Source organism: Xenopus laevis, chromosome 8S (genome assembly GCF_017654675.1).
Source record: "Xenopus laevis strain J_2021 chromosome 8S, Xenopus_laevis_v10.1, whole genome shotgun sequence".
Classification (NCBI taxonomy): Eukaryota; Metazoa; Chordata; class Amphibia; order Anura; family Pipidae; genus Xenopus; species Xenopus laevis.
Genome location: NC_054386.1, coordinates 100,961,138 through 100,987,322, shown reverse-complemented (window position 1 = coordinate 100,987,322; position 26,185 = coordinate 100,961,138). Strand labels below are relative to the sequence as shown.

The 26,185-nt window shown below is 43.3% G+C and overlaps 1 protein-coding gene across 1 annotated transcript; it reads left to right on the top strand.

Moving 5' to 3' along the window:
* The first annotated feature begins 1,460 nt into the window (after positions 1–1,460).
* On the top strand, positions 1,461–26,153 carry pcp4l1.S (Purkinje cell protein 4 like 1 S homeolog). The gene is made up of 3 exons (XM_018233524.2): positions 1,461–1,563; positions 24,274–24,331; positions 25,070–26,153. Exons 1-3 carry the CDS (start codon positions 1,555–1,557, stop codon positions 25,204–25,206), a joined length of 204 nt encoding a protein of 67 aa, XP_018089013.1. The 5' UTR covers positions 1,461–1,554; the 3' UTR covers positions 25,207–26,153.
* The last annotated feature ends 32 nt before the right edge of the window (positions 26,154–26,185 follow it).

The following is a 26,185-nucleotide window of genomic DNA, read 5'->3' as shown; positions in this document are numbered from 1 at the left end:
TGCCCTACTGTCTCCATCTTGCCCTACTGTCTCCATCTTGTCCTACTGTCTCTATCTTGTCCTACTGTCTCCATACTGTCCTACTGTTCCATCTTGTCCTACTGTTCCATCTTGTCCTACTGTCTCCATCTTGCCCTACTGTCTCCATCTTGTCCTACTGTCTCCATCTTGTCCTACTGTCTCCATCTTGTCCTACTGTCTCCATACTGTCCTACTGTTCCATCTTGTCCTACTGTCTCCATCTTGTCCTACTGTCTCCATACTGTCCTACTGTTCCATCTTGTCCTACTGTTCCATCTTGCCCTACTGTCTCCATCTTGTCCTACTGTCTCCATCTTGTCCGACTGTCTCCATACTGTCCTACTGTCTCCATCTTGTCCTACTGTCTCCATCTTGTCCTACTGTCTCCATCTTGTCCTACTGCCTCCATCTTGTCCTACTGTCTCCATCTTGTCCTACTGTCTCCATCTTGTCCTACTGTCTCCATCTTGTCCTACTGTCTCCATACTGTCCTACTGTTCCATCTTGCCCTACTGTCTCCATCTTGTCCTACTATCTCCATCTTGTCCTACTGTCTCCATCTTGTCCTACTGTCTCCATATTGTCCTACTGTCTGCATCTTGCCCTACTGTCTTTATTTTATCCTATAGTCTCCATCATGCCCTACTGTCTCCATATTGTCCTACTGTCCCCATTTTGAGATACTGTCTCCATCTTGCCCCATTTTCTTTTTTTTGCATTACTGTCTCCATGTTGTCCGTCTGTATCTTGCCCTATAATTCTTATACCCCAGTTGCCTTACCTACAATTTCTGCCATTCAAACCCATTTGGACCCAGCTTGAAACAAACAGGATTAAAGGTAAGTTGTCCTCACCACTATAATAATGATTATTGCTCCCAGAGGGGATTTTTTAACAGAGGCTGTCAATTCATGCTGGGAGTTGTAGTTCAAGGACAGTGGAGAGCTGCAAATTCTCTTAGAAATAATGATGATGCCTAACAAAAGGTATTTTCTCCTTTAAAGGGGAAGCTGGCGATTGAAGATGCTTAGAATTGCAGTGGATGGAGATTCTTGAACTGGGATTATACTTACATTCATTTAATAGAATATAATAAATGTTCTTACCTCTACACTAAAGAGCATGTCCTATTCACAAAAGCTTACAATCTAGAGTGACGTTCTGGGACTGGAATCTGATTATATGGCTACTTGGGTTCCCCTTCTGGCACCATTAAATTCCCTTACAAATAAATAAATACTATAAATGTAAATGTGTTTGGGGCAGGCAGAATGCTGGCGAGTGAGGAGTTAACCCCCTGTGCACCCGCTGGCATCCTTTCACCCGGCAGGCAACATGCACCCTTTTTTGGAAATGCAGCAAATGGATGGGGAGGTTGCCATTGGCTAGTGTGAGCTGTCAGTCAGTGATGTAGCCCCGGCTCCATAGGGATGCAGTGTGTGCCTGCGAGAGAGTGAGAGGCAGTCTGTATCCCAAGGAAGGAGAGAGAGGAGCAGCTGGAAGAGACATCACTTCCCATCATATAGAGACATCATGAGTGAGGTGAGTCTGTGAGTGGCAGCTGCCTGCCTCTAACTGCTTGTTTCTTACTAACTGCCAGTCAGTCCTTTTCTATCTGTAACTGCTTATTTCTATCTACCTGTCAGTTTCTGTCTTCCTGTAATTGTTTTTGACTAACTAAATGCCAGTCAGTTCTTTTATACGTGTAACTGCTTATCTCTAAATAACTGTCAGTTTCTATTTTCCTGTAATTGTCTCTAACTTTCAGTCAGTCTCTTTCTATCTATAACCTCTTGTCTTTAACTGCCTGTCACTCTCTGTCTGCCTGTAACTGTTTGTCCTTAACTTGCTGACAGTTAGTTAACGACAAACAGTCCGATGGTTATAGAATGACAGTCGGTTAGTTCAAGACAAACAGTTACAGTCAGACAGAGACTGACAGGTAGTTAGAGACAGAAAGAAACTGACTGGCAGCTGGTTAGAGACTTGCAGTTACAGGCAAACAAACTGACAGTTAGAGATAGAAAGAGACTGACTGGTAGCTAGTTAGAGACAAGCAGTTACAGGCAAACTGAAACTGACAGTTAGAGTTAGAAAGAGACTGACTGGCAGCTAGTTAGAGACAAACAGTTACAGGCAAACTGAAACTGACAGTTAGAGAATAGAGATAGAAAGAGACTGACTGGCAGCTAGTTAGAGACAAGCAGTTACAGGCAGACTGAAACTGACAATTAGTTAGAGATAGAAAGAGACTGACTGGCAGCAAGTTAGAGACAAGCAGTTACAGGCAAACTGAAACTGACAGTTAGAGATAGAAAGAGACTGACTGGTAGCTAGTTAGAGACAAGCTGTTACAGGCAGACTGAAACTGACAGGTAGTTAGAGATAGAAAAAGACTGACTGGCAGCTAGTTAGAGACAAGCAGTTACATGCTTGTCTCTAACTTGCTGCCTGTCATTCTCTAACTGTCTGACTGTAACTGATTGTCTCTATCTAACTGTCTGTCTTTCCATCTATGTGGATGTATCTGTCTGTCATCTTTGTATCTCTGCCTATCTGAAAATAACTCTGTCTATTTTTATCTGTCGTCTGTTTATTAATGATGTATCACTATTATCTCCACATACGAGTATATAATCTGTGTAAAGTACTCATTGATCTGTCTCTCTGAGACTCTCTGCTCCCGTCTCTATGTATAGTTCGGGGGGATGTGAGGTGAGCGGTTACCCCCCGTTAGGAGACGGGAGTTGTTCATGCTCCTCACATTTCCATGCAGTACTTAATAGTGGCTGGAGCTGCTGGAGTCGGAGTCAGATGGGGAGAGTCAGCACAGGGGTGGGATGGAGTGGAACGGCCATGGGGGCTAAGAAGCAACACAATAGGGGCAGAAATAGGAAATTATGGGAGACACAGAGGGAAGGCGATAGCTTGGGAGAATATCATGGGTGAAAGGTGACCCTTTAAGTGCTGGGGGAGGGGTGGATAGAACCAAAATAGAGTTTTAGGGTCTCCTGAGTATATGAAATGTATGATCCTGAGATGAACCTGATGGAATTAGCCGGGAAGTTGTACAATGTATGAGCAGTGGAAATGCAGCAAATCAATGACCCCCCACCCGCTGGTACTTTTGTTACTGTTCTATTGATTGTAATGAACATGTTTAGGCTTCAAACTGTAGCTATTAAAGGATAACTTAACCTTTCCATTGACTTTGTGTCTATCACAGATGGGATGGAGGCAACTTTGACACTTCAGTTCTTTCCTTACTGCCTCCAATTGACTTGAATGTGCCAATAGCACATAAATAACTTTTCTACAGGTTTCCCACAATCAGGGAGTTTTTATTGTTTTCCCAGAATTATAATACGACCCCCCCAGCGACTTAATCCCTTTATTAAGCAGCCCGGCCGCCCCAGATCAAGTGGGTCGTGCCATAGGCTCCTATTGCTGATTAGCAGCACTTAGCGACCAATCGGATCTCACAGATGATTTCTACGGCTGCTGCTCCCTGGATAAGGCGCTGATGTGAGCAGAGCTGACAGAAAGCTTGAGGGCTGGCAGTTGCAGAAGGGGGGGGGGTTGTAGTATTCCATTAACTGATCTCTAAAGAAGGAGATTTGCAGAAACACACAAGGCATTGTGGGAAAGAGAGTTGTGAATGGAGAAGTGCTGATTACTGCAGTTGAGCATGTAGTCAGGACCAGCAGTGCAGAGAATGGCAAAAGAAAAGACACTGCTTTCAGATTGAATAAATAACATTATCAATATGCAGAATAATGGGGAATGTGTTACTTACATTCTGCCCCTGAGGTTCCGCCCTGGTTTACAAAATACCATATGTTTAACCTCTTAAGTGCCACACAGCATGTCCAGTGGAAATCATAGAACTCTCTGGGCCAAAATGGATTAATGTGTGCCGCCGGGGACAGGAGTAGGTGAGACAGAGATGGTGGCAGAGGATTATCACTGATAATTCCCTTATGTTTCTCTTCCTCACACTGGGGTTGTTTAATGCCTCACAATGAAGCCACTGCACTGGGTATCCCACAGGGCACCGACCAACTGCAATGGGATACACACGGGCAGGAGTCTCTTGCACTGGAATGTAAGTGTCCTGAAAAGGCTCTCCCATTATAGCACTAGAGTGTAAGCTCCTTGGGACAGGGTGTCCCATTATACCACTAGAGTGTAAGCTCCTTGGGACAGGGTGTCCCATTATACCCATAGAGTGTAAGCTCCTTGGAAAGGGACTCCCAATATAGCACTAGAATGTAAGCTCCTTGGAAAGGGACTCCCAATATAGCACTAGAGTGTAAGCTCCTTGGGGCAGGGTCTCTCATTATACCATCAGAGTGTAAGCTCTTTGGACAGGGTCTGGGTCTCCCATTATACCACTAGAGTGTAAGCTCCTTAGACAGGGTTTCCCATTATAACACTAGAGTGTAAGCTCCTTGGGACAGGTTGTCCCATTATACCCATCGAGTTTAAGCTCCTTGGACAGAAACTCCCATTATAGCACTAGAGTGTAAGCTCCTTGGACAGGGTCTCCCATTTTAGCACTAGGTGTAAGCTCCTTCAGATAAGGTGTCACATTACACCCATAGAATGTAAGTTCCTTGCATAGGGACTCCCATTATAGCACTAGAGTGTAAGCTCCTAGAGACAGGGTCTCCCATTATAGCACTAGATGTTAAGCTCCTTAGACAGGGTCTCCCATTATAGCACTAGAGTGTAAGTTCCTTCGCCTAGGGTATCCCATTTTACCCATAGATTGTAAGCTCCTTGGACTGGGACTCCCATTATAGCACTAGAGTGTAAGCTACATGAGGTAGGGTCTCCCATTATAGCACTAGAATATAGGCTCTGTGTGATAGGGTCTCCCAATATGGCACTAGAGTGTAAGCTCCTTGGGACAGGGTCTCCCATTATAGCACTAGCATGTAAGCTCCTTGGCCTAGGGTATCCCATTATACCCATAGAGTGTAAGCTCCTTCGACAGGAACTCCCATTATAGGACTAGAGTTTAAGCTCCTTGGACAGGGTCTCCCATTATAGCACTAGAGTGTAAGCTCCTTGGCCTAGGATATCCCATTATACCCATAGAGTGTAAGCTCCTTGGACTGGGACTCCCATTATAGCACTAGAGTGTAAGCTTCTTGAGATAGGGTCTCCCATTATAGCACTAGAATATAAGCTCTGTGGGACAGGGTCTCCCATTATAGCACTAGAGTGTAAGCTCCTTGAGATAGGGTCTCCCATTATAGCACTAGAGTATAAGATCTCTGGGGGACAGGGACTCCCATTATATCCATAGAGTGTAAGCTTCTCAGGACAGGGTTTCCTATAATACCACTATACTGTAAGCTCCTTGGGGCTGGGTCTTCCATTATATAGACTGTTAGCTCCTTGGAACAGAGTTTGTCATTATAACACTTGATTGCAAGCTGCTTGGGTAGGCTCTCCCATTATACCATTAAAATATAAGTTTATTGGGACAGGTCATCTCATTATACCATCAGAGTGTGAGCTCTTAGGGATAGAATATGAGGGTGCCTATCATGCCAATATATTATTTCCTTAACCAATTCTAGGCAGATAATAAAGTCGAATCCTGCAGACACCCGCACGGAATGGTTTTGGGGGTTCAATGGGGAGACCGGGAGTGAGACAGGCAGGCGAGGTACATTTAGTCACAGAGGGAGGGAGGAGATTTCGGGTTGAAATGATTAATTCATAAATAGAGCAGGGAGGGAGATTCCTGAGGGAGGGCTGCCCTGTCTTTATATAATCACATTATGTGAGGCCAACCAATAATGCACTGCTCTAGCTCATGTCTGATTCCCATATGTATAAATACAAATATACAGAGAAGGAATGTTCTGGGCACACAATAAGCTATACCCTCATACTGTACTGTCTAAGGGAATCAATATGGCACCTCCTCCTCCCATATGTATAAATACAAATATACAGAGAAGGAATGTTCTGGGCACACAATAAGCTATACCCTCATACTGTACTGTCTAAGGGAATCAATATGGCACCTCCTCCTCCCATATGTATAAATACAAATATACAGAGAAGGAATGTTCTGGGCACACAATAAGCTATACCCTCATACTGTACTGTCTAAGGGAATCAATATGGCACCTCCCTCCTCCCATATGTATAAATACAAATATACAGAGAAGGAATGTTCTGGGCACACAATAAGCTATACCCTCATACTGTACTGTCTAAGGGAATCAATATGGCACCTCCTCCTCCCATATGTATAAATAGAAATATACAGAGAAGGAATGTTCTGGGCACACAATAAGCTATACCCTCATACTGTACTGTCTAAGGGAATCAATATGGCACCTCCTCCTCCCATATGTATAAATACAAATATACAGAGAAGGAATGTTCTGGGCACACAATAAGCTATACCCTCATACTGTACTGTCTAAGGGAATCAATATGGCACCTCCCTCCTCCCATATGTATAAATACAAATATACAGAGAAGGAATGTTCTGGGCACACAATAAGCTATACCCTCATACTGTACTGTCTAAGGGAATCAATATGGCACCTCCTCCCATATGTATAAATACAAATATACAGAGAAGGAATGTTGTGGGCACACAATAAGCTATACCCTCATACTGTACTGTCTAAGGGAATCAATATGGCACCTCCTCCTCCCATATGTATAAATACAAATATACAGAGAAGGAATGTTCTGGGCACACAATAAGCTATACCCTCTTACTGTACTGTCTAAGGGAATCAATATGGCACCTCCAAGATGGAATGTTCTGGGCACACAGTAATCCCATTAGTTTAAATCAGACATTTACAAGCAGTTAAGCTATAGGAGGGTAGGGAAATGGTTTGGGATCAGGGTGTTAATTGAAATATTGGATGTGAATAATAAGACTCATAGCGAGTGTTGGAGGGAGGGAGAGAGAAATGTGTATTTTATTTATTATGAGTTGGGCGCAGAGCCGGGAGACAGGAGCCTCATTACATAGTGTGAGTAGGGGCCGATCTCTGCGGATTCTCTGCACATTAAATGGCAAAATGTTTCCTTTCTTCCCACTGACTTCTATTCCCAGACTCCCCGAGCTCATCCTTATCCATCCAGCCGAGTACTAGAGGTAGGAGGAGACAGAGTATTCATATTACTGAGTACAGACTGCAGGCAGGGAGCATCGCTGACCCCCAGAGCTTACAATCTGATACTAGAACATGTGTTAAGTGCAAAAGATCAAGCCTTTCCCTATACTGTACCAGACCCCACAGGGAGTTGCTCCTGCTACTGACAGATATGGAAACTATAGGGTTGAGTTTGTGTGTGCACTGCTGGTTACCCCTGCTGACACATGGATGGGACATGGCTTCCCTTTGTCTGTCTGTTTGTTTCCCACCAGGCACTTGTTCCCCAACCTCAAAGCTAGGGGCAGGCAGAGTAGCAGAGTGCAGGAGGGTTGGGCAGAGACAGACTGGATTATGGGTAAAGAGGTGTGTGGACCAGGGTTTGCAATGACCTGGAAGGTGGGTGTCCCCTGCTGCTGGCAAGTGCCGTGTCCCACCCCTGAGGAGCTGAGGTAGTTAGAGGAGGGTACAAGCAAATAATAGGGGGGCGCATAATTAGGCAACAACAGAAAGTTTTCGCCCAAAAAATAGGCTCAGTCTATGAGTATTTGTATTTGTAACAGCCACGAAATGCGTTAGGTTGTCACCTGTAATGTCCTAATAAATCTTTTTTGATTTTTAACCAATTTTTGGCTATTTTTTTATTTTTTTAAACTAACAAATTCTGTTCTGTCTCATATATATATATATATTTATTTATATGCACCCATTGACTGGGGTGAACTGTGAGCACATTCTCTCTCTTTTCTTCACTGTTATTGTTTATCCCTGTTATTGGACTTTAATTTAGTTTGTTATGTGCTGATAAAGGCATTTTGCACCATTCTCTCTATTTGGCACATAATGAGGCCCCCAGTCTTGTGTTATGTGCCAGAACAACTGACACTTTAGTCTTCTATTAAAAGGGGTATAGACTTATGTTAGGAGAGGGGTGGCGCTCAGGGCCGCCATTAGAAATCACGGGGCCCCGTACAACAATATGTTTGGGGCCACGCCCACCCGACCCTCAAGCCCCGCCCCAGATCCCGCCCACTCTACACCACAGTTGAAAGACCACACAGACATCAGCGCTAAAAAGATAACCCCCCCACACACACATAAGTAATAAAAAGCTATTGGTGACCAGGGCCCCCCTACAAGTTGAAAAAAAAAAAACATTGGTGTCAGGCCCCCCTTTCAAATTAAAAAAAAATTGGGGCCCCAAAGAATATTTTTTAAAAAAAACATTGGCGCCAGGGCCCCCCTTACAAGTTAAAAAAAATTGGGGCCTCAGAGAATGTTTTTTGAAAAAAACATTGGTGGCAGGGTATTAAAATAATACATTATTGGCCAGGGGATTAAAAAAAAATAAAAAACCACACATTGGTGTTCAGAGGAATTGAACTCGTGGCTTCAGGACTTCAACTTCGCCTCCTTTCGTGACTTTGGGTCTTTTTGCCACTTCCGCATTCAGAACTTCGGAAGGAGGCGGCACAGCTTCGGCGCTGTCATGGGGGGCCCGGCTCTTTAGAAAACTTCAGCACTGTCGGCCCCCCTTCAGGCCCAGTACACTCGTAGCCCCTGTGCCCCTTGATGGCGGCCGTGGTGGTGCTGCCCCTTTAACAGCCCCTTGTACTCAGTATGGACACGGAAGGACCATGAAAGTACAATATGGGAAATAGACAATAATCCAATAGTCTGGTGATGGGCCTCAGACTATTTCTGCCCAATACAAAGTTCCAGCAGCCCAGAAACAGCTGTTTTTATATATGTTGTTATATTTAAAGCCTGAGAATGTGAGATATTTGTCTGTGGGATTCTTCCCGTTTCTGGCGACTCTTCCTCGTCGTATCGTCAGAGGCTTCTGCTCCTGATTGTGTATAAAGGGTTAACTATTGATCTCGAATGATTCCCAGCCAATCCATCACTTGCCTTTAACCCAATAAAATGCCAGGACTTGTTAGTACCCCCTGCCTGACACCTCCACTCCTCACCCAAGTGTCAGTTCACCCTCAGTTACATTCCTGGTCCTTTTTAAATTTGCCCTTAATTTATTTAATTGCTGCCCTCCCCTCTCAGCCCCGTGTCTCAAACCCTGACATTTTCCCCCAGTTTGGCCTGTTTTTTTTTTTTTTTTTTTGTAAAAAACAGGTTCACTCATTTTAATATGTTTCCCCTTTATTTTTCCAACATGGAGACATTAAAGTGGGTGTGGCCTCCCAAAATGGCCCGTCCTTTGCTCTAATGTCGGCCGTGGGAAATGCGCGTTGAGGTCTGTGTCAGAAATGGACACAATCGTGGTGTGAATTGAGAACATTCATCGAAATACATAAAAATAATTCATGTTCATTTAAAGGGACAGTGTCCCTTTAAATGAAAGTCACTTTGGGCTCAGGATGAAAATTAAATGCTGTTGGTGTTGTTGAAGCCTTATTCTCATTTATATTTAATATGTATTTAACTGGAAAAACCTGAAATTCTCAGAATTTTCAAGGAGGAACCTCCACGGGTCACGCTTTGACCCCAAAGGCACCACTAGATTGTTAGCTTTATTTTTTTCGGGTTATGGTGTATCCAGTGCTCTCTCCCTGGGTATTTTCCTGACAACATTATTTGATTTGCTATTCCTTGTTCTCATTGGAGGAACTATTGGCCTATCCACATGCTTTTTTATTCCTAAGGGTCTGCTCCAGGCAATGAACAGGGAAAGATCCGATTGGCTCTGAGCTGTGGACTGGGGTCACTTGACCTTCTCTCCTAAAAATAAAGGAATGGAAAGTTTTGTTACGGTGTCAGTTGTTCACCTTTAAAAGAACTGTTAGTATGATGTAGAGAGGGATATTCCGAGACAATTTGCAATTGGTCTTCATTTATTATTATTTGTGGGTTTTGACTTATTTAGCTTTTTATTCAGCAGCTCTGCAGTTTTCTTTTTTTGCCATCTAGTTGCTAAGGTCCAAATTCCCCTAGCAACCGTGCACTAATTTGAATAAGAGACTGGAATATGAATAGGGGAGGCCTGAATAGAAAGAGGAGTAATAAAAGTCACAATAACAATACATTTGTAGCCTAACAGAGCATTTGGGGTCAGTGACCCAAGTTGAAAGCTGGAGATAGTCAAAATAAGGCAAATAATTAAAAAACTATAAATAAATGAGGACCAATTGAAAAGTTGCTTAGAATTAGCCATTCTATAATATACTAAATATCAGCTTAAAAGTTGAACCACCCCTTTAACCGCAAGCTGAGCAATCGCTATGGCCGCTCCTATAAAGAGAAAGAATGTTCTGATGAGGGAATGTTGTACGTTGGGGGAGTTTATTGGGGGATTTATTCCCAGCATGCATTGGGATACGGAGTCAAGGTCTCCAATAGAGCACCCTGTGATGCTGTTTATTGTTCCCTAGGCAACCATTGTTTCTACGGAAACTGAAGGACACAATTAAAGTGGAAAATTGGAAAATTTTGAAATTTAGATGAGTCTCCTGATGAGCAACCTGACTTTTTTTTTTTTTGTATTGGTTCAAATCCAGCTCCTCCAGCATTAATTACCCCTGACATTTATAGATCTGAAAATATAGATCTTTTAATGAAACAAAAAACTAACAGCAGCCACCTGACTTCTGAAAGCGCTCCTTAGTCAGTCGGGGCCAGGAGTGTCGTTAATTGGACCCCAGGGGGTTGATAAACCAGAGGTTTCATCATAATCCCTTTAAATGGGTCGGTCACCTTTAAATGAACTGTTAGTATGATGTAGAGAGGGATATTCTGAGACTATTTGCAATTATTGTTTTAGTATTTGTTGTTTTTGAGTTCTCCAGTTTGCAATTTCAGCCGTCTGGTTGCTAGGGTCCAAATTCCCCTAGCAACCATGCCCTTATTTGTTAAGCGACTGGAATATGAATAGGAGAGGCCAGAACAGAAAGATGATTAATAAAAGTAGCAATAACAGTAAATGCGTCGCCTTACGGAGCAATTTTTTTTTTTAAATGGGGTCAGTGACCCCCATTTGAAAGGAGTCAAAAGAAAAAAGGAAAATAATAATAAAAAAAAACTATAGAAAATAAATAATGAAGAACAGTTGAAAAGCTGCTTAGAATTAGCCATTTTATAAAATACTTAAAGTTAACATAAGGGATGAACCACCCCTTTAAATGTAGTGCCCTGTATTTGCTATTCAAAGTCTGTTCTCTATCTGCACTGCTGGTTCTGGCTCTTGAAACAACGTAGCAGAGGCCAGACTACATTCCTCCCGAAGCCATCGAGGAATATTGTTAATCAGCCGGCTTATGCCAGGCATCAAATGGGTTTTTTTCGCCTTCCTTTGGATCAACTGGCAGTTAGGCAGGTTATATATAGAGTTTAAAGGTTGAACTTGATGGACGTGTGTCTTTTTTCAACCTATACAGAACGCATTTTAGGACATCCTCCGGGGAAATCCCTGTCCTCCATGTGATCTCCTGTGGCTTAGGAATGCCGCATTGGGTGTTTTTACTGTCACTCATCCTGAAATGCTGCAGTCACACCTCCGTCCTCCACCCTCCCTTTTCAGCCGTCAGTCATACGAACTCCCTCCTCAGCCCAGGACCCATGTCGGATGGCTGAGGAGGGCGGAGTGAGGACCCAGGACCCATGTCGGATGGCTAAGGAGGGAGGAGTGAGGACCCAGGACCCATGTTGGATGGCTAAGGAGGGAGGAGTGAGGACCCATGTTGGATGGCTAAGGAGGGAGGAGTGAGGACCCAGGACCCAGGACCCTGTCAGATGGCTGAGGAGGGAGCTTCTTACTCAGCTACTTTTCCCTCTTGCCTATTAAATGGAGCAGCAGCGCAGTTGCTGTTCCGGCACCAATCCTTTCAGCAGCCGTTGAGAGAAATGTTGCTTTAATGGCACGTTTACATTCTTCTAGTAGCCTTCCCTAGGGCACTTGGCATCGGCATTACTGGTTTGTGTACTTTCCATTCGGAACGTTCTGCTTATTGCCATTTATTCTACTAAACCTAATGCGGCTGGAATAACAGCAAACGCATTGAGCCTGCTGGAAACACCTGTCCCTGATAGACAGCATGATCAGTCGGTTGTTAACCCCGGGTGTACCCTTATTTATCTGGATATTCATATTTATATCAGCGGTTGTTGCCATGATTGCTCTGACGAGCTGAACTGATACACAGTAATGAGACAGCGCCCTCTGAAGGCCAGACGGCCCTATAGAATGGTAGAACTGGGAGCATACAAGTCCTGCAAAATGTTAATTGCTCTCTAAATCCAAAATCGCTCTGGGTAATGTCCCTTTAAGTGGCACCTTGGAATTTGACCCAGGCTGCCGGGAAGAACCATTATTGGGAAGTCCCAGTCTGGAGGCCCTTGTCTATAAAACCACAGGAGCTGGGGGGGGGGGTCCCTAATGATGCAGAGGCAATGGAAGTAATGACTATGGAGTCATTAGCGGTTCTAGATCCTGAGATACATGTCTGCGCTGCCATATCCCATCTGTGATAATTGCCTGATCTGTCGGAGCGCCTGCCAATCACAATGAGGCATCTCTTCCCGTCTGCCCAATCACACAGGGCGCTGGGGTGCTGCTAAATGACTCCCAAGGCTGAGTTCTCTCTCATTAACATTCCATTAAGCGGGAGATTGGAGCAGACTCACTGCCGGCCACTTTCCCATCTCACCCCCTGCCCCTGGAGCCGGGAAATCAGAGTAAAAGACCATTAAATGATAATAAAGGCTACGGTTTAACCCCTGCAGTCGTTATGTGGAAACTCATTCTATTATTAATGAGAGATTTATTCCATACAACTCGTTATAGGCACCAAACTTACTAATGATTGTACAAATGTATAGCGGAGATTCTGCATCACCACAGGATGGCGCTAGTGATCCAAAGTGCACAGATCCGCTATATGAGCTGTACTGCGATATTGCACTGAGGGGATCAATGTGACACCTCAAGACTTGCTTGTAAATAGGGTATATGTCCCCTTTAGCCATGCTGTGTCCCCAGTGGAAAGGAGAGTCACGTTTACTAGACATTGGCAGCATAGCTGGGGGTATCAGGAGACCTTGAGGACCTCTCTCAGCCTCCCATAGCTTTAGTTTTGGCTGAGGCATGTGAGTGCTGCTGGGTGTAACAATCAATGTCTATTTCAGAGGCTAAAGTGCTGCAGGAGAGTGGAGGGTGGGGGGAGATGTGTGAAATGCGACGAGGAGATGGGTCCACTTGAAGGATGTTGAGGAGAAGGGGGGTGCAGGGCGATGAGGAGAGAAATGACAACTGCAAACTGCAGCAATTTGTCTTGCAGAGAAACAAATGATGTGTCAGTAGGAAAGGCGGCCAAAGCTGAGGCGTCAGATGTAGACAGGGTGGTCAATGGGTCTTTCAGTGGAGATAGATTTGAGGGCATTTGGGGTACAGCATAGAAAGGGATGGAGAGAAGAGGGATAATGAGGAACTTTGGGAACCTGGGTGTGAGGCGTAGACTGGAATGAAAGCAAGAGGTATATTGGTGGGAGATGGATGGAATAGGAGCTTTGGAGAATGATAAAGCTGAGACCACCTGGGTGTGAGACACTGATAGATATGGAAGGAAGAGACAGTTTGAGTAATGATAGAGTGGCTACTGGTAGTAGGGATACTGGGCAGGAGGCATTAGCAAAGATGATAGGATGGGTGATAGAGTTGGAGGGTAGTGTAGGAAGATAGATGGAATTGAGGCTTTGGATGACGATAGTATTGGCAAAGATAAAAGGAACTGGGTCTTTAGGAGCTGAGGGTGACTTGGTGGGTAGAATAGACAGACAAATGGAATTGAGGCTTTGGATGACGATAGTGTTGAAGACATAGATAGAGATGTAGAGAAGAGGGGAATTGGGAGTTGAGGGCACTTTGGATGAAGGCATAGACAAAAAATTGGTGTCTCAAAATATGAGACATTGACAAAGAGGAAAACAAAAGGGGATAATGATAATGTTGAGGGAACCTAAAATAGGAGGGATAGACAATGTAAGGAAGAGGGATTTTGTGTAATGATAGAATTGAATGCATCTGGTTTTAATGCCTTGACAGAGAGGAAAGGAAGTTTGGTCAATAATGGATAGACAGAGATGGATGGAAGAGGGGATTAGAATGATGGTAGAATTGGGGGCACCAGGGTGTAAGACACAGACTGGCATAGAGAGAAAAGGCTTTGGAGAATGATAGAGTTGATCGCATCTGGGTATGAGTTATAGGCAAAGATGAAGGCTTTGTGTGATGATAGAGTCTTTGGCTTTGCCTAACATTTGGGCTAAGAGAATTGGACATTTGGACCTAATGGAATTTGGGTATATGGCCCATATGAAGAGAAGAGAGGTAGGGGGAAAATAGTACTCAAAGCACATGGGGCAAGATGATAGATACAAGGCAGAAAGAAAGAAAGACAATGGAAGGAAGAGAAGAATTGGGAGATGTTGATGTTGTGGGATTCGACCTTCATTATGATATTGATCCCCTTCTCAGGATAACGATGGTTCCCTCTGATCACCTGTCCATGTGTTGTGGAAAACCAGCAGAAGCTAATTGACCCTCCAGGCCAAAAACAGACTTTTGTTACCATGACATCATCATGATGACATCACTATTCCATAGAAGTCTGTGCAGAACTGCTGTGAGCAGAACATTAATGGCATTTTGCTGTTGGATACAATCCAGATGTATTTGGTTGATGTTACTGGTCTCTATGGAGACCTAATGGGGGGTGTTCTTGGCTCACATGTCATTTGCAGCAGTGTTTGTGTAGGTGGGCTCAGGCAATGTGTAGGTGGGCTCAGGCAATGTGTAGGTGGGCTCAGGCAATGTGTAGGTGGGCTCAGGCAATGTGTAGGTGGGCTCAGGCAATGTGTAGGTGGCCATGCGGAGAAAATTCCACCCACGCTGCTGCCTTTGTGCTCACTGTGTGTTGGTCAAACTTTCTCTCAGAAAAACCTTGAAAGTGCGACAAATTCTAACAATATAAAGGGATGGAAACAATGAAGTGTCACTCATAGAACTTCTACATCAGTCTGTAGCCATGACTTCATTGTCCATCTCTCTTTCTTCTTTCTTTCTTTCTTTCTTTCTTTCTTTCTTTCTTTCTTTCTTTCTGTCTTTCTTTCTGTCTTTCTTTCTTTCTTTCTTTCTTTCTTTCTTTCTTAAATGCTGGATAGACATTAGTAAAAAGTACAGTAGAATGAATGATGTGCTAGAGTCTTGTTGGACTTTTTTTGATTCAAGGTCCACTTTCATTGACAACCATTGTTCAAGGCCCTTCTTAATAACCTTGGGGTAACAGTCACCCTGCTCTAGTTCCAGGGGTACCCAGGGCACAAATAAGCACTCACCCCAAATCTCCTCCTAACTGACCTTCAGACTGGGCCCCCTTAGCTCATAACAAGGTTACAGATATATAGAAACATTGGGGTGTCACCCTGCTATAGTTCCAGGGGTACCCAGGGCACAAATAAACACTCACCCCAAATCTCCCCCCTAACTGACCTTCAGACTGGGCCCCCTTAGCTCATAACAAGGTTACAGATATATAGAAACATTGGGGTGTCACCCTGCTATAGTTCCAGGGGTACCCAGGGCACAAATAAACACTCACCCCAAATCTCCCCCCTAACTGACCTTCAGACTGGGCCCCCTTAGCTCATAACAAGGTTACAGATATATAGAAACATTGGGGTGTCACCCTGCTATAGTTCCGGGGGTACCCAGGGTACAAATAAACACTCACCCCAAATCTCCCCCTAACTGACCTTCAGGCTGGGCCCCCTTAGCTCATAACAAGGTTACAGATATATAGAAACATTGGGGTGTCACCCTGCTATAGTTCCAGGGGTACCCAGGGTACAAATAAGCACTCACCCCAAATCTCCTCCTAACTGACCTTCAGGCTGGGCCCTCAGATCTACTATTGGGGCACAGCGAAAATAAAACTTGTAAAAGCTGAAGAAAATAAGAAAAATGTTACTTTTCTCTCCATCTTTAATGTACTGAAAGTTAAGTTAAACTTCCCATTTAATGTCAGGCGCTGATGTAAATGGAAGATTATCTGTGAGTGAATGAGACAAAATGAAGATTTCCGGCAGAATAATTAGAATGTGACAAGTCGCAGTTAAATTACAAGAGACAAATGACAGCCGAGCGCAGATTTCTCTTCCCCCCATTCAGCTTTCATGAGCGTCTCCATTGATCTCTGAACCCCCTTTCTGTTTCTCTTTGGAACAGCTGCAGTGATTGCTCTGCTCCCCCCAAGGGCAAATTATCCAGTCCTTGTACCCCTATACTGACCCTCGCAATGTTACTCTGATAGACACACACAGTGAGTGCTTATTTGTACCCTGGGTACCCCTGGAACTATAGCAGGGCGACTGTTACCCCAATGTTTCTATATATCTGTAACCTTGTTATGAGCTAAGGGGGCCCAGTCTGAAGGTCAGTTAGGGGGAGATTTGGGGTGAGTGCTTATTTGTACCCTGGGTACCCCTGGAACTATAGCAGGGTGACACCCCAATGTTTCTATATATCTGTAACCTTGTTATGAGCTAAGGGGGCCCAGTCTGAAGGTCAGTTAGGAGGAGATTTGGGGTGAGTGTTTATTTGTACCCTGGGTACCCCTGGAACTATAGCAGGGTGACACCCCAATGTTTCTATATATCTGTAACCTTGTTATGAACTAAGGGGGCCCAGTCTGAAGGTCACTTAGGGGGAGATTTGGCTGGCAGGTAATGGTGGGTGAGATGAACTACAACACTCCGTGCATTTGTGTTTAATAAACCCCAAATTATCCCTGCTAACAACATGGGGATATAATCGAGGTCCGTAGCAAGTGGAATGTAGGACTCCCTGCAGATGGTCGCTCTGTGAAGCAGAAGTGAAGCCATAGAAAGGCCCGGGGCTTCTGTATTCAGAGCAGATTATTTTTCTGCATTTAGAATTCACACAGTTACGAGTGAAACCTCGAGGGCCCATAGACTTTCGTACACACACACACACACACAGAGCTTTCCTGGCCCAGACCAACAGCAAACAAGGAACGTATAAATATTTGATTGAGCACATATAAAGGATCATCACCTCCGGGGGAGGGGGAGGCTATTATTGAAGTGTAACCTAGAATATATACAGTATATATATATATGCAGCAATATCACCCTCCGGCCATGCCGCCTGCTGCACATTAATGGTCTCATTTGGGGGCGCCATGTTGAGTTCGTATCCGCTGGGAGCCATAGTGGAGCTTTGAATCCCGGGGTTACTTCACCCATTTTTATCCCATGGGAATAAGAGAAATGTGCTCCATTTTGCTTTGAGATGTGGTTTATAGGGAATATTATGAGCAGCCAGCGCAGGGTTGCCATACTGATGTACTCGAGCAGAGTTCCCCTTTAATTCTCTTGCTGCCAGTTTTTCACATATTTAGTAAGACCCTTCCCCCTCCCCATACAGTTCTTCTGCAATAATCTCCTTTATCCAGTCTTGCTCCACATTCACTCTTTCCCTGTGCCCCTTGTTCTATTCTCCAATAGCATCAGCCCCCCCTCCCATCGTCTCTGCAACCCCCATGATCTCCCTCTGCATTAAGTGCACCGATATCCTGTCGAATTTCTTTTCTTATTAAATGAGGATTTCAGACTAATCCCTTTAGAGCCCTGAGAGATGACAGCCCCTTGCTTTACATTCCCAGCGCCTGGCACAGAGAGTAAGTGGCACTTGGGGCGAGCGACTGAGTCGTTTGGTTCTGGGGTCTGGGATTCAGCAAAGAAGAAGGGCTGAATGTCTGAGGGAGGGTAGGGAAGCAAAGGTGAAGGGCGATCCCCTAATTTCATGAATTTACAGGAATGTATAACAAAACAGTGGTGGGATCCGGCTCCCATGGAATGGGGCTCATTCATGAAACAATGTGCTGAGTCTCTCAGCTGCTGTCACTCTGTATATTTCTAGCTTTGTGGGTAGAATTAATGTAACTCAGCCTGGCAGCTATTCCCACCGAACTGACACCCACAGGCCCAGCGTGGCACATATTCTCCCCGACAGCGGCATGAATCTCCTGTGTTAGTGCTCATTCCACATCAGTTACCCAACAAATGGCACATGAGGCTGGCCCTCCCTCTGGGGCCCCAGAGCCAATCAACTGCTCAAAATTCACCTACTATAATCTACCTTCTTGAGTATGAATTCTGGAAGCACAATATCCAAGGAGAGGGGTGGTTGAAGAATATAATGCTCAAGGACAGGAATATAGGGAGTGTATAATGTTCAGGGATAGAAATATAAAGGAGTCTATAATGTTCATGGATATGAATATAAATGAGTCTATAATGTTCAGGGATATAAATATAAGGAGTATATAATGTTCAGGGATATGAATATAAGGATTGAATAATGTTCAGGGATAGAAATATAATGGAGTCTATAATGTTCAGAGAAATGAATAAATGGAGTGTATAATGTTCAGGGATGGACATATAAAGGAGTGTATAATGTTCAGGGATAGAAATATATGGAGTGTATAATGTACAGAGAGGGAAATATAAAGGAATGTATAATGTTCAGGGATATGAATATATGGAGTGTATAATGTTCAGGGATGGACATATAAAGGAGTATATAATGTTCAGGGATAGGGATATGAGGAGTGTATAATGTTCAGCGATATGAATATATGGAGTGTATAATGTTCAGAGATAGAAATATATGGAGTGTATAATGTTCAGAGAGGGAAATATAAAGGAATGTATAATGTTCAGGTTGAGGGATATGAGTAGTGTATAATGTTCAACAATATGAATATAAGGAGTGTATAATGTTCAGGGAAAGAAATATAAGGAGTGTATAATGTTCAGGTATAGAAATATAAAGGAGTATATAATGTTCAGCGATATGAATATATGGAGTGTATAATGTCCAGGGATAGAAATAAAAAGTGTATAATGTTCAGGAATGGAAATATAAAGGCGTGTCTAATGTTCAGGGATAGGGATATGAGGAGTGTATAATGTTCAGCGATACAAATATATGGAGTGTATAATGTTCAGGGATAGAAATGTAAGGAGTGCATAATGTTCAGGTATATGCATATAAGGAATGTATAAAGTTCAGGGATAAAAATATAAGGAGTGTATAATGTTCAGGGAAAAAAATATAAAGAAACGTATAAAGATCAGGGATAGGAATTTGAGGAGTGTATAATGTTCAGTGATAGAATTATAAGGAGTATATAATGTTTAGGGATAGAAATTTAAGTAGTGTATAATGTTCAGGGATATGAATACAAGGAGTGTCTAATGTTCAGGGACAGAAATATAAGTAGTGTTTAATGTTCAGGGACAGAAATATAAGTAGTGTATAATGTCCAAGGATAGGGATATGAGGAGTGTATAATGTTCAGCGATACAAATATATGGAGTGTATAATGTTCAGGGATAGAAATGTAAGGAGTGCATAATGTTCAGGTATATGCATATAAGGAATGTATAAAGTTCAGGGGTAAAAATATAAGGAGTGTATAATGTTCAGGGAAAGAAATATAAATATAGGGATTTGAGGAGTGTATAATGTTCAGTGATAGAAATATAAGGAGTATATAATGTTCAGGGATAGCAATATAAGGAGTGTATAATGTTCAGGGATAGGGATTTGAGGAGTGTATAATGTTCAGGGATATGAATATAAGGAGTGTATAATGTTCAGGGACAGAAATATAAGTAGTGTATAATGTCCAAGGATAGGAATATAAGAAGTGTATAATGTTCAGGGATAGGGATTTGAAGAGTGTAGAATGTTATAGGGATTTAAGAAGTTTATAGTGCTCATGGATAATACAATAAAGAGAGTAAAATGTTCAGGGATAGGACTATAAAGAGAGTATAATTTTCAGGGAGAGGAAAGGGTATGTAATGCTGGGATATTCTCATTCTCAGTCCTTCTAGCTGACAGTTGCTGATGCTGAAATATCAGTTTGTTGGAGCAGGGAGATCACTGGCAGATGTTTCATCACTAACACAAGCGAAATCTCCTGCTGTCAGTCCACGGCTCACGACATGAGTGAGTTGCTATTTGTGAACCAGGGGCAGTACATGTACAAGCTGGCAGTTAGTAATACAGGGGCAAGAGTGCAACTTTTACCCCTATCACCGAGGACAAGAGAATCACAAGGCATTTGTCAGTCCCCCTGAGTTGGCTCATGGGTTTCTGCTCAATTAGCCGGTCAGGCAGAAGGAACGGCAGGTACCTGCACAAATGGGCCACTGCCAGAGGACTGAAGGGGAAAGAGAAGGTCGTCAAAAAGAAAGGGGGGGGGGTGCGCATGTGGTGGGATTTTGTTTTCCTTAATAGTGCCAGTGGTTTAACCCTTGTTATGACTCCTTTTATCTCGTTACCGCAACAGACATGGACAATATAGTATTTCTATTCTCTGCACTGCTGGTTCTGACTTCTGATACAAGCCTCAGCATGAATCTGCTTTCTGGTTGCTTGGCATCACAGACCATAGCAACGAGATGTTACATTTCAGGGGACAATGAATTCCTCCCCTCCTGTGTCTCAGGTCAGGCGGTGCTTCATTCTTCTGCGTCTGTTTATTCAGTGCAGTGAGTGTGTGGCCCCCCGTGTCTGAGATATAAGTCCATATTAAATGTACAGCACGGCACATAGGCAAATTGTCACATAGTGAGCAGGTGCAGGGAGTTGCAGAATGGCAGCACAGAGCAAGATTATAGGGGAGGCGCGGGGCAGCGTGGGGAGCACCAAGTCCTATTCCAGTCTGTTTAGGAGACATTACCCAGTCCCATGTATTATTTATTAGTTCAGCTGCAGAACAGACTGATGCTCAGGCCTTGTGTGCGCCCGGGAGAGACGCCGGGAGTCTTTCATGCCCAGAAAAAAGAGACTAGAGAGTATAATTACAGTCAGTCTATATAAACACCAGCTGCCTCTATATTAGCCTCTATATCCATCCATATATCTATCTATGTCTATCTATCTATCTATCTATCTATCTATCATCTATGTATCTATTATCTATCTATCTATCTATCTATCTATCTGTCTATTATCTATATCTATCTATCTATCTATCTATTATCTATTATCTATCTATCTCTCCCTCTCTCTCTATCATCTATCTATCTATCTATCCATCTATTCTCTATCTATTATCTATCTATCTATCTATTCTCTATCTATCTATTATCTATCTATCTATCTATCTATTATCTATCTATCTATCTATCTATCTATCTATCTATCTATCTATGTATCTACGTCTATCTATCTATCTATCTATCTATCTATCTATCTATCTATCTATCTATCTATTCTCTATCTATCTATCTATCTATCTATCTATCTATCTATCTATCTATCTATCTATCTATCTATCTATCTATCTATTCTCTATCTATCATCTATCTATCTATCTATCTATCTATCTATTCTCTATCTATCTATCTATCTATCTATTCCCTATCTATCTATCTATCTATCTATCTATCTATCTATCTATCTATCTATCTATCATCTATCTATCTATCTATCTATCTATCTATCTATCTATCTATTCTCTATCTATCTATCTATTCCCTATCTATCTATCTATCTATCTATCTATCTATCTATCTATCTATCTATCTATCTATCTATCTATCTATTCTCTATCTATCTATCTATCTATCTATCTATCTATCTATCTATCTATCTATCTATCTATCTATCTCTCTCTCTCTCTCTCTCTCTCTCTCTCTATCTATCTATTATCTATATATTATCTATCATCTCTCTCTATCTGTCAGGTTCTAATGAGCCCACATTTCTCAGAAGATGGCATTAGAAGCAGTTACAGGGTGCAGCATTCTCTGGCTTCTCATGATTTACTCAGCAATAAGAACCCACCAGTGATTTATCTGTCCCCATTCATTATCCCTGCCTGTCATGCGCTGTGTAAAGTCACAATTATGGGCAGTGATTACAGTTCACAGGCGCATCTGTCAGCTGCTTGTCGGCCTCTCGCTCAATCTGTCGCCTTCATTTTATGCACCTCGAATCTAATGCCGGGTACTTTTTCCTTAATATATATATATATATATATATATATATATATATATATATATAAACTTCACTGTGCAATTAACTCATTTCACTTGATAAGCTTTCTTTAAGTACAACATTTCAATGTGGATCAGATAGGATCTGTGCAGCTACTGGGACAGAATGTTCTGTTATACAGATAGCTAGAATCTCAGCTGCCATAAAGCAGGACAGGACTGCTGCTTACAATGGGGATCAGATAGGATCTGTGCAGCTACTGGGACAGAATGTTCTGTTATACAGATAGCTAGAATCTCAGCTGCCATAAAGCAGGACAGGACTGCTGCTTACAATGGGGATCAGATAGGATCTGTGCAGCCACTGGGACAGAATGCTCTGTTATACAGATAGCTAGAATCTCAGCTGCCATAAAGCAGGACAGGACTGCTGCTTACAATGGGGACAGATAGGATCTGTGCAGCCACTGGGACAGAATGTTCTGTTATACAGATAGCTAGAATCTCAGCTGCCATAAAGCAGGACAGGACTGCTGCTTACAATGGGGATCAGATAGGATCTGTGCAGCCACTGGGACAGAATGTTCTGTTATACAGATAGCTAGAATCTCAGCTGCCATAAAGCAGGGCAGGACTGCTGCTTACAATGGGGATCAGATAGGATCTGTGCAGCCACTGGGACAGAATGTTCTGTTATACAGATAGCTAGGATCTCAGCTGCCATAAAGCAGGACAGGACTGTTGCTTACAATGGGGATCAGATAGGATCTGTGCAGCCACTGGGACAGAATGTTCTGTTATACAGATAGCTAGAATCTCAGCTGCCATAAAGCAGGACAGGACTGCTGCTTACAATGGGGATCAGATAGGATCTGTGCAGCCACTGGGACAGAATGTTCTGTTATACAGATAGCTAGAATCTCAGCTGCCATAAAGCAGGACAGGACTGTTGCTTACAATGGGGATCAGATAGGATCTGTGCAGCCACTGGGACAGAATGTTCTGTTATACAGATAGCTAGAATCTCAGCTGCCATAAAGCAGGGCAGGACTGCTGCTTACAATGGGGATCAGATAGGATCTGTGCAGCCACTGGGACAGAATGTTCTGTTATACAGATAGCTAGAATCTCAGCTGCCATAAAGCAGGGCAGGACTGCTGCTTACAATGGGGATCAGATAGGATCTGTGCAGCCACTGGGACAGAATGTTCTGTTATACAGATAGCTAGAATCTCAGCTGCCATAAAGCAGGACAGGACTGCTGCTTACAATGGGGATCAGATAAGATCTGTGCAGCCACTGGGACAGAATGTTCTGTTATACAGATAGCTAGAATCTCAGCTGCCATAAAGCAGGACAGGACTGTTGCTTACAATGGGGATCAGATAGGATCTGTGCAGCCACTGGGACAGAATGTTCTGTTATACAGATAGCTAGAATCTCAGCTGCCATAAAGCAGGGCAGGACTGCTGCTTACAATGGGGATCAGATAGGATCTGTGCAGCCACTGGGACAGAATGTTCTGTTATACAGATAGTTAGAATCTCAGCTGCCATAAAGCAGGACAGGACTGCTGCTTACAATGGGGATCAGATAAGATCTGTGCAGCCACTGGGACAGAATGTTCTGTTATACAGATAGCTAGAATCTCAGCTGCCATAAAGCAGGACAGGACTGTTGCTTACAATGGGGATCAGATAGGATCTGTGCAGCCACTGGGACATAAAGCAGGACAGGAGAGCGCATACAGTATAAACAAAATGAATATTTATATTACACTAAAGTTTTTTCAGAAGGTGAAGACTTACAGTATTTGTACAGTGCTCCCTAGTGTGGAGGCTAAGCCAATGGGAGGGCTGCTGTGTATCTCAGTGGGGGCCCTGACAGTCAGTAATGGCAGTTATTATACCCTGTCTCTGGCTGATACTGTCTCCCCACCCCAGACTCTGACTCCTACGCTTACTGTGTGGGAATAATGGGAGACTGAAGGCTGATGGGATCATTACTGGGTATAACATCTCCCTGGCTCATGTTAATTATGGCTTGTCTCTGTTGTTCACAGCTTCGGGCCAACACTGAGTTGCCTTCCCCAAACCAACCTTCTCTGGAGGAGCAAAAGGGTAAGTGTGCCGGCCCCTCACTCTTCTTTAACCCATTCCCTCTAGTTATGTCTCCTAACGATGAAGCCCTCACCCCATGGGGAACACCGGCATCAGCAGAAGCTTGAGGGGGGTCAACTCTTCTCTGTATCAGTTGCACCTCTATAAAAAGATAAATCCCAAGAGAAGGCATCATGATGACCTCTCGTGGTGACCCCTCTGGTGTTATATCAGGAGTCTCGCAGGTAAATCTCAGACATAAGAAGATCTCTAATAGGATTCCTTTGCTAAGGTCTTTATCAGGCCTGGAGAAAAGCCCAGGGGATTGAGGAGACTCATTTGGAATAGTCGGGATTGAAGAGAAGCCAACAATTCACTTCTCATTAATTGACTGTAAAACAATATACAAGTGTGCTTGGTTGGATTATTTAAGAGATTAGATTCTTGTGTGCCTAGAGCATTCATACTGTGAGCTGCCATACTGTTAGATGGTAAAGTATAAGGGTATTAAAGGAGAACTAAACTGTAAGAAGGTCATGGCTGGAAAGGGTGTATTGTATATACTGAATTTATTCTACCAGCCTAGGGGTTCATCGGTCATGAAACAGCAATAATCCAGGCTTTCAAAGTTCTTCAAATGAGCTTTCCATCTTGGATCCTGTTTGGGTCCATATTTGAGTGTCAGTGGCACTGCACATGCTCAGTGTGAGTCTGTTGGGAAACAAAATTCTCTTGCACTTTCTCCCCCCCCCCCCACAGACAAGGCTGGAAACGCGGAGAAAGTGGAAGAGGAGATCGACATCGACCTAAACGCCCCGGAGACGGAGAAAGCGGCGCTGGCCATCCAGAGCAAGTTCCGCCGCTTCCAGAAAAAGAAGACGGACCCCAGCCCTTGATTGGGATGTCGCCCCCTGTCTCCTGAACTCTGCACTGCCCTGAACAAAATAAACAAAAAGAACCACTGTGCGGCAGCTTCTGTCCCCCCCTCCCAACGGCACGAGGAATGCAAGCAGGGCTGCGTTCTAACTGTCACCTACACCCCCACCCTCCGACCCTTAGACTATACTGAATGCTTGGCCCTAGGGCCAGTCGGCCATATTGTAGATACTACCCCCCCACCCTTAGCCTAGTAAGCCAATAACTATATGGGGAGACTTTTATAACAAAGAGGATTATATGGAAACATTTTAAAGGGTTAGAAATGATTTATGAAACAAGGTGCCTGCAATTATCTTCCCCCACCCCTCCTCTATTATTCCTTCCCAAATTGCTTGTTGTAAAGGGAAAGTATGCCCTAATTAACGGTAAAATGGTATCGGTCATTAAACCCAGGGAGGTTTATCTTATAGAAAGTCAATAATATCACAGTCCAAATTGTGATATCTGTATATCTGTTGCTCTTTGTTTGTATGAGAAGAACTTGACTCCTACAGTTGGTGCCACCAAAGGCTCAGTTGCTGCAAACCCTTGTTGCTATGGTTCTACTGCCACCTAGTGACCGCTCTCTGGTTTATAACGTAGCATATACAGCGCATACAGAACCCAAGGTCCAAGGGTTGATCAAATAAACAAAGTCCAAAGCAACATAATCTGATATCTAAATTAATTAATCTGTGGCCTAGATAGTATGGTTTACACAAGGCCTGGTATTAAAGGTGAGAAAATGTTGAATTCCAAAATCAGATAAAGCAGAATACACTCATGTGATCAAGTTCTTGCCAAGACCCCCCGCCTGTTCTAAAATGTCACACCACTTTCCCTTTAAATAGTCTCTTCTGTCCACTGACGGTGCCAGGGAAGGCAAATGTTTTAGCATGTTTAAGTAATAAAATAACTGAAATTATCAGCAGTTGTGGTTTTTACTCTGCTTCATTC

Coding starts and splice junctions, on each gene's coding strand:
- pcp4l1.S (XM_018233524.2), top strand. Junction 24,332..25,069: donor TTCTCTGGAGGAGCAAAAGG/GTAAGTGTGCCG, acceptor CCCCCCCCACAG/ACAAGGCTGGAAACGCGGAG.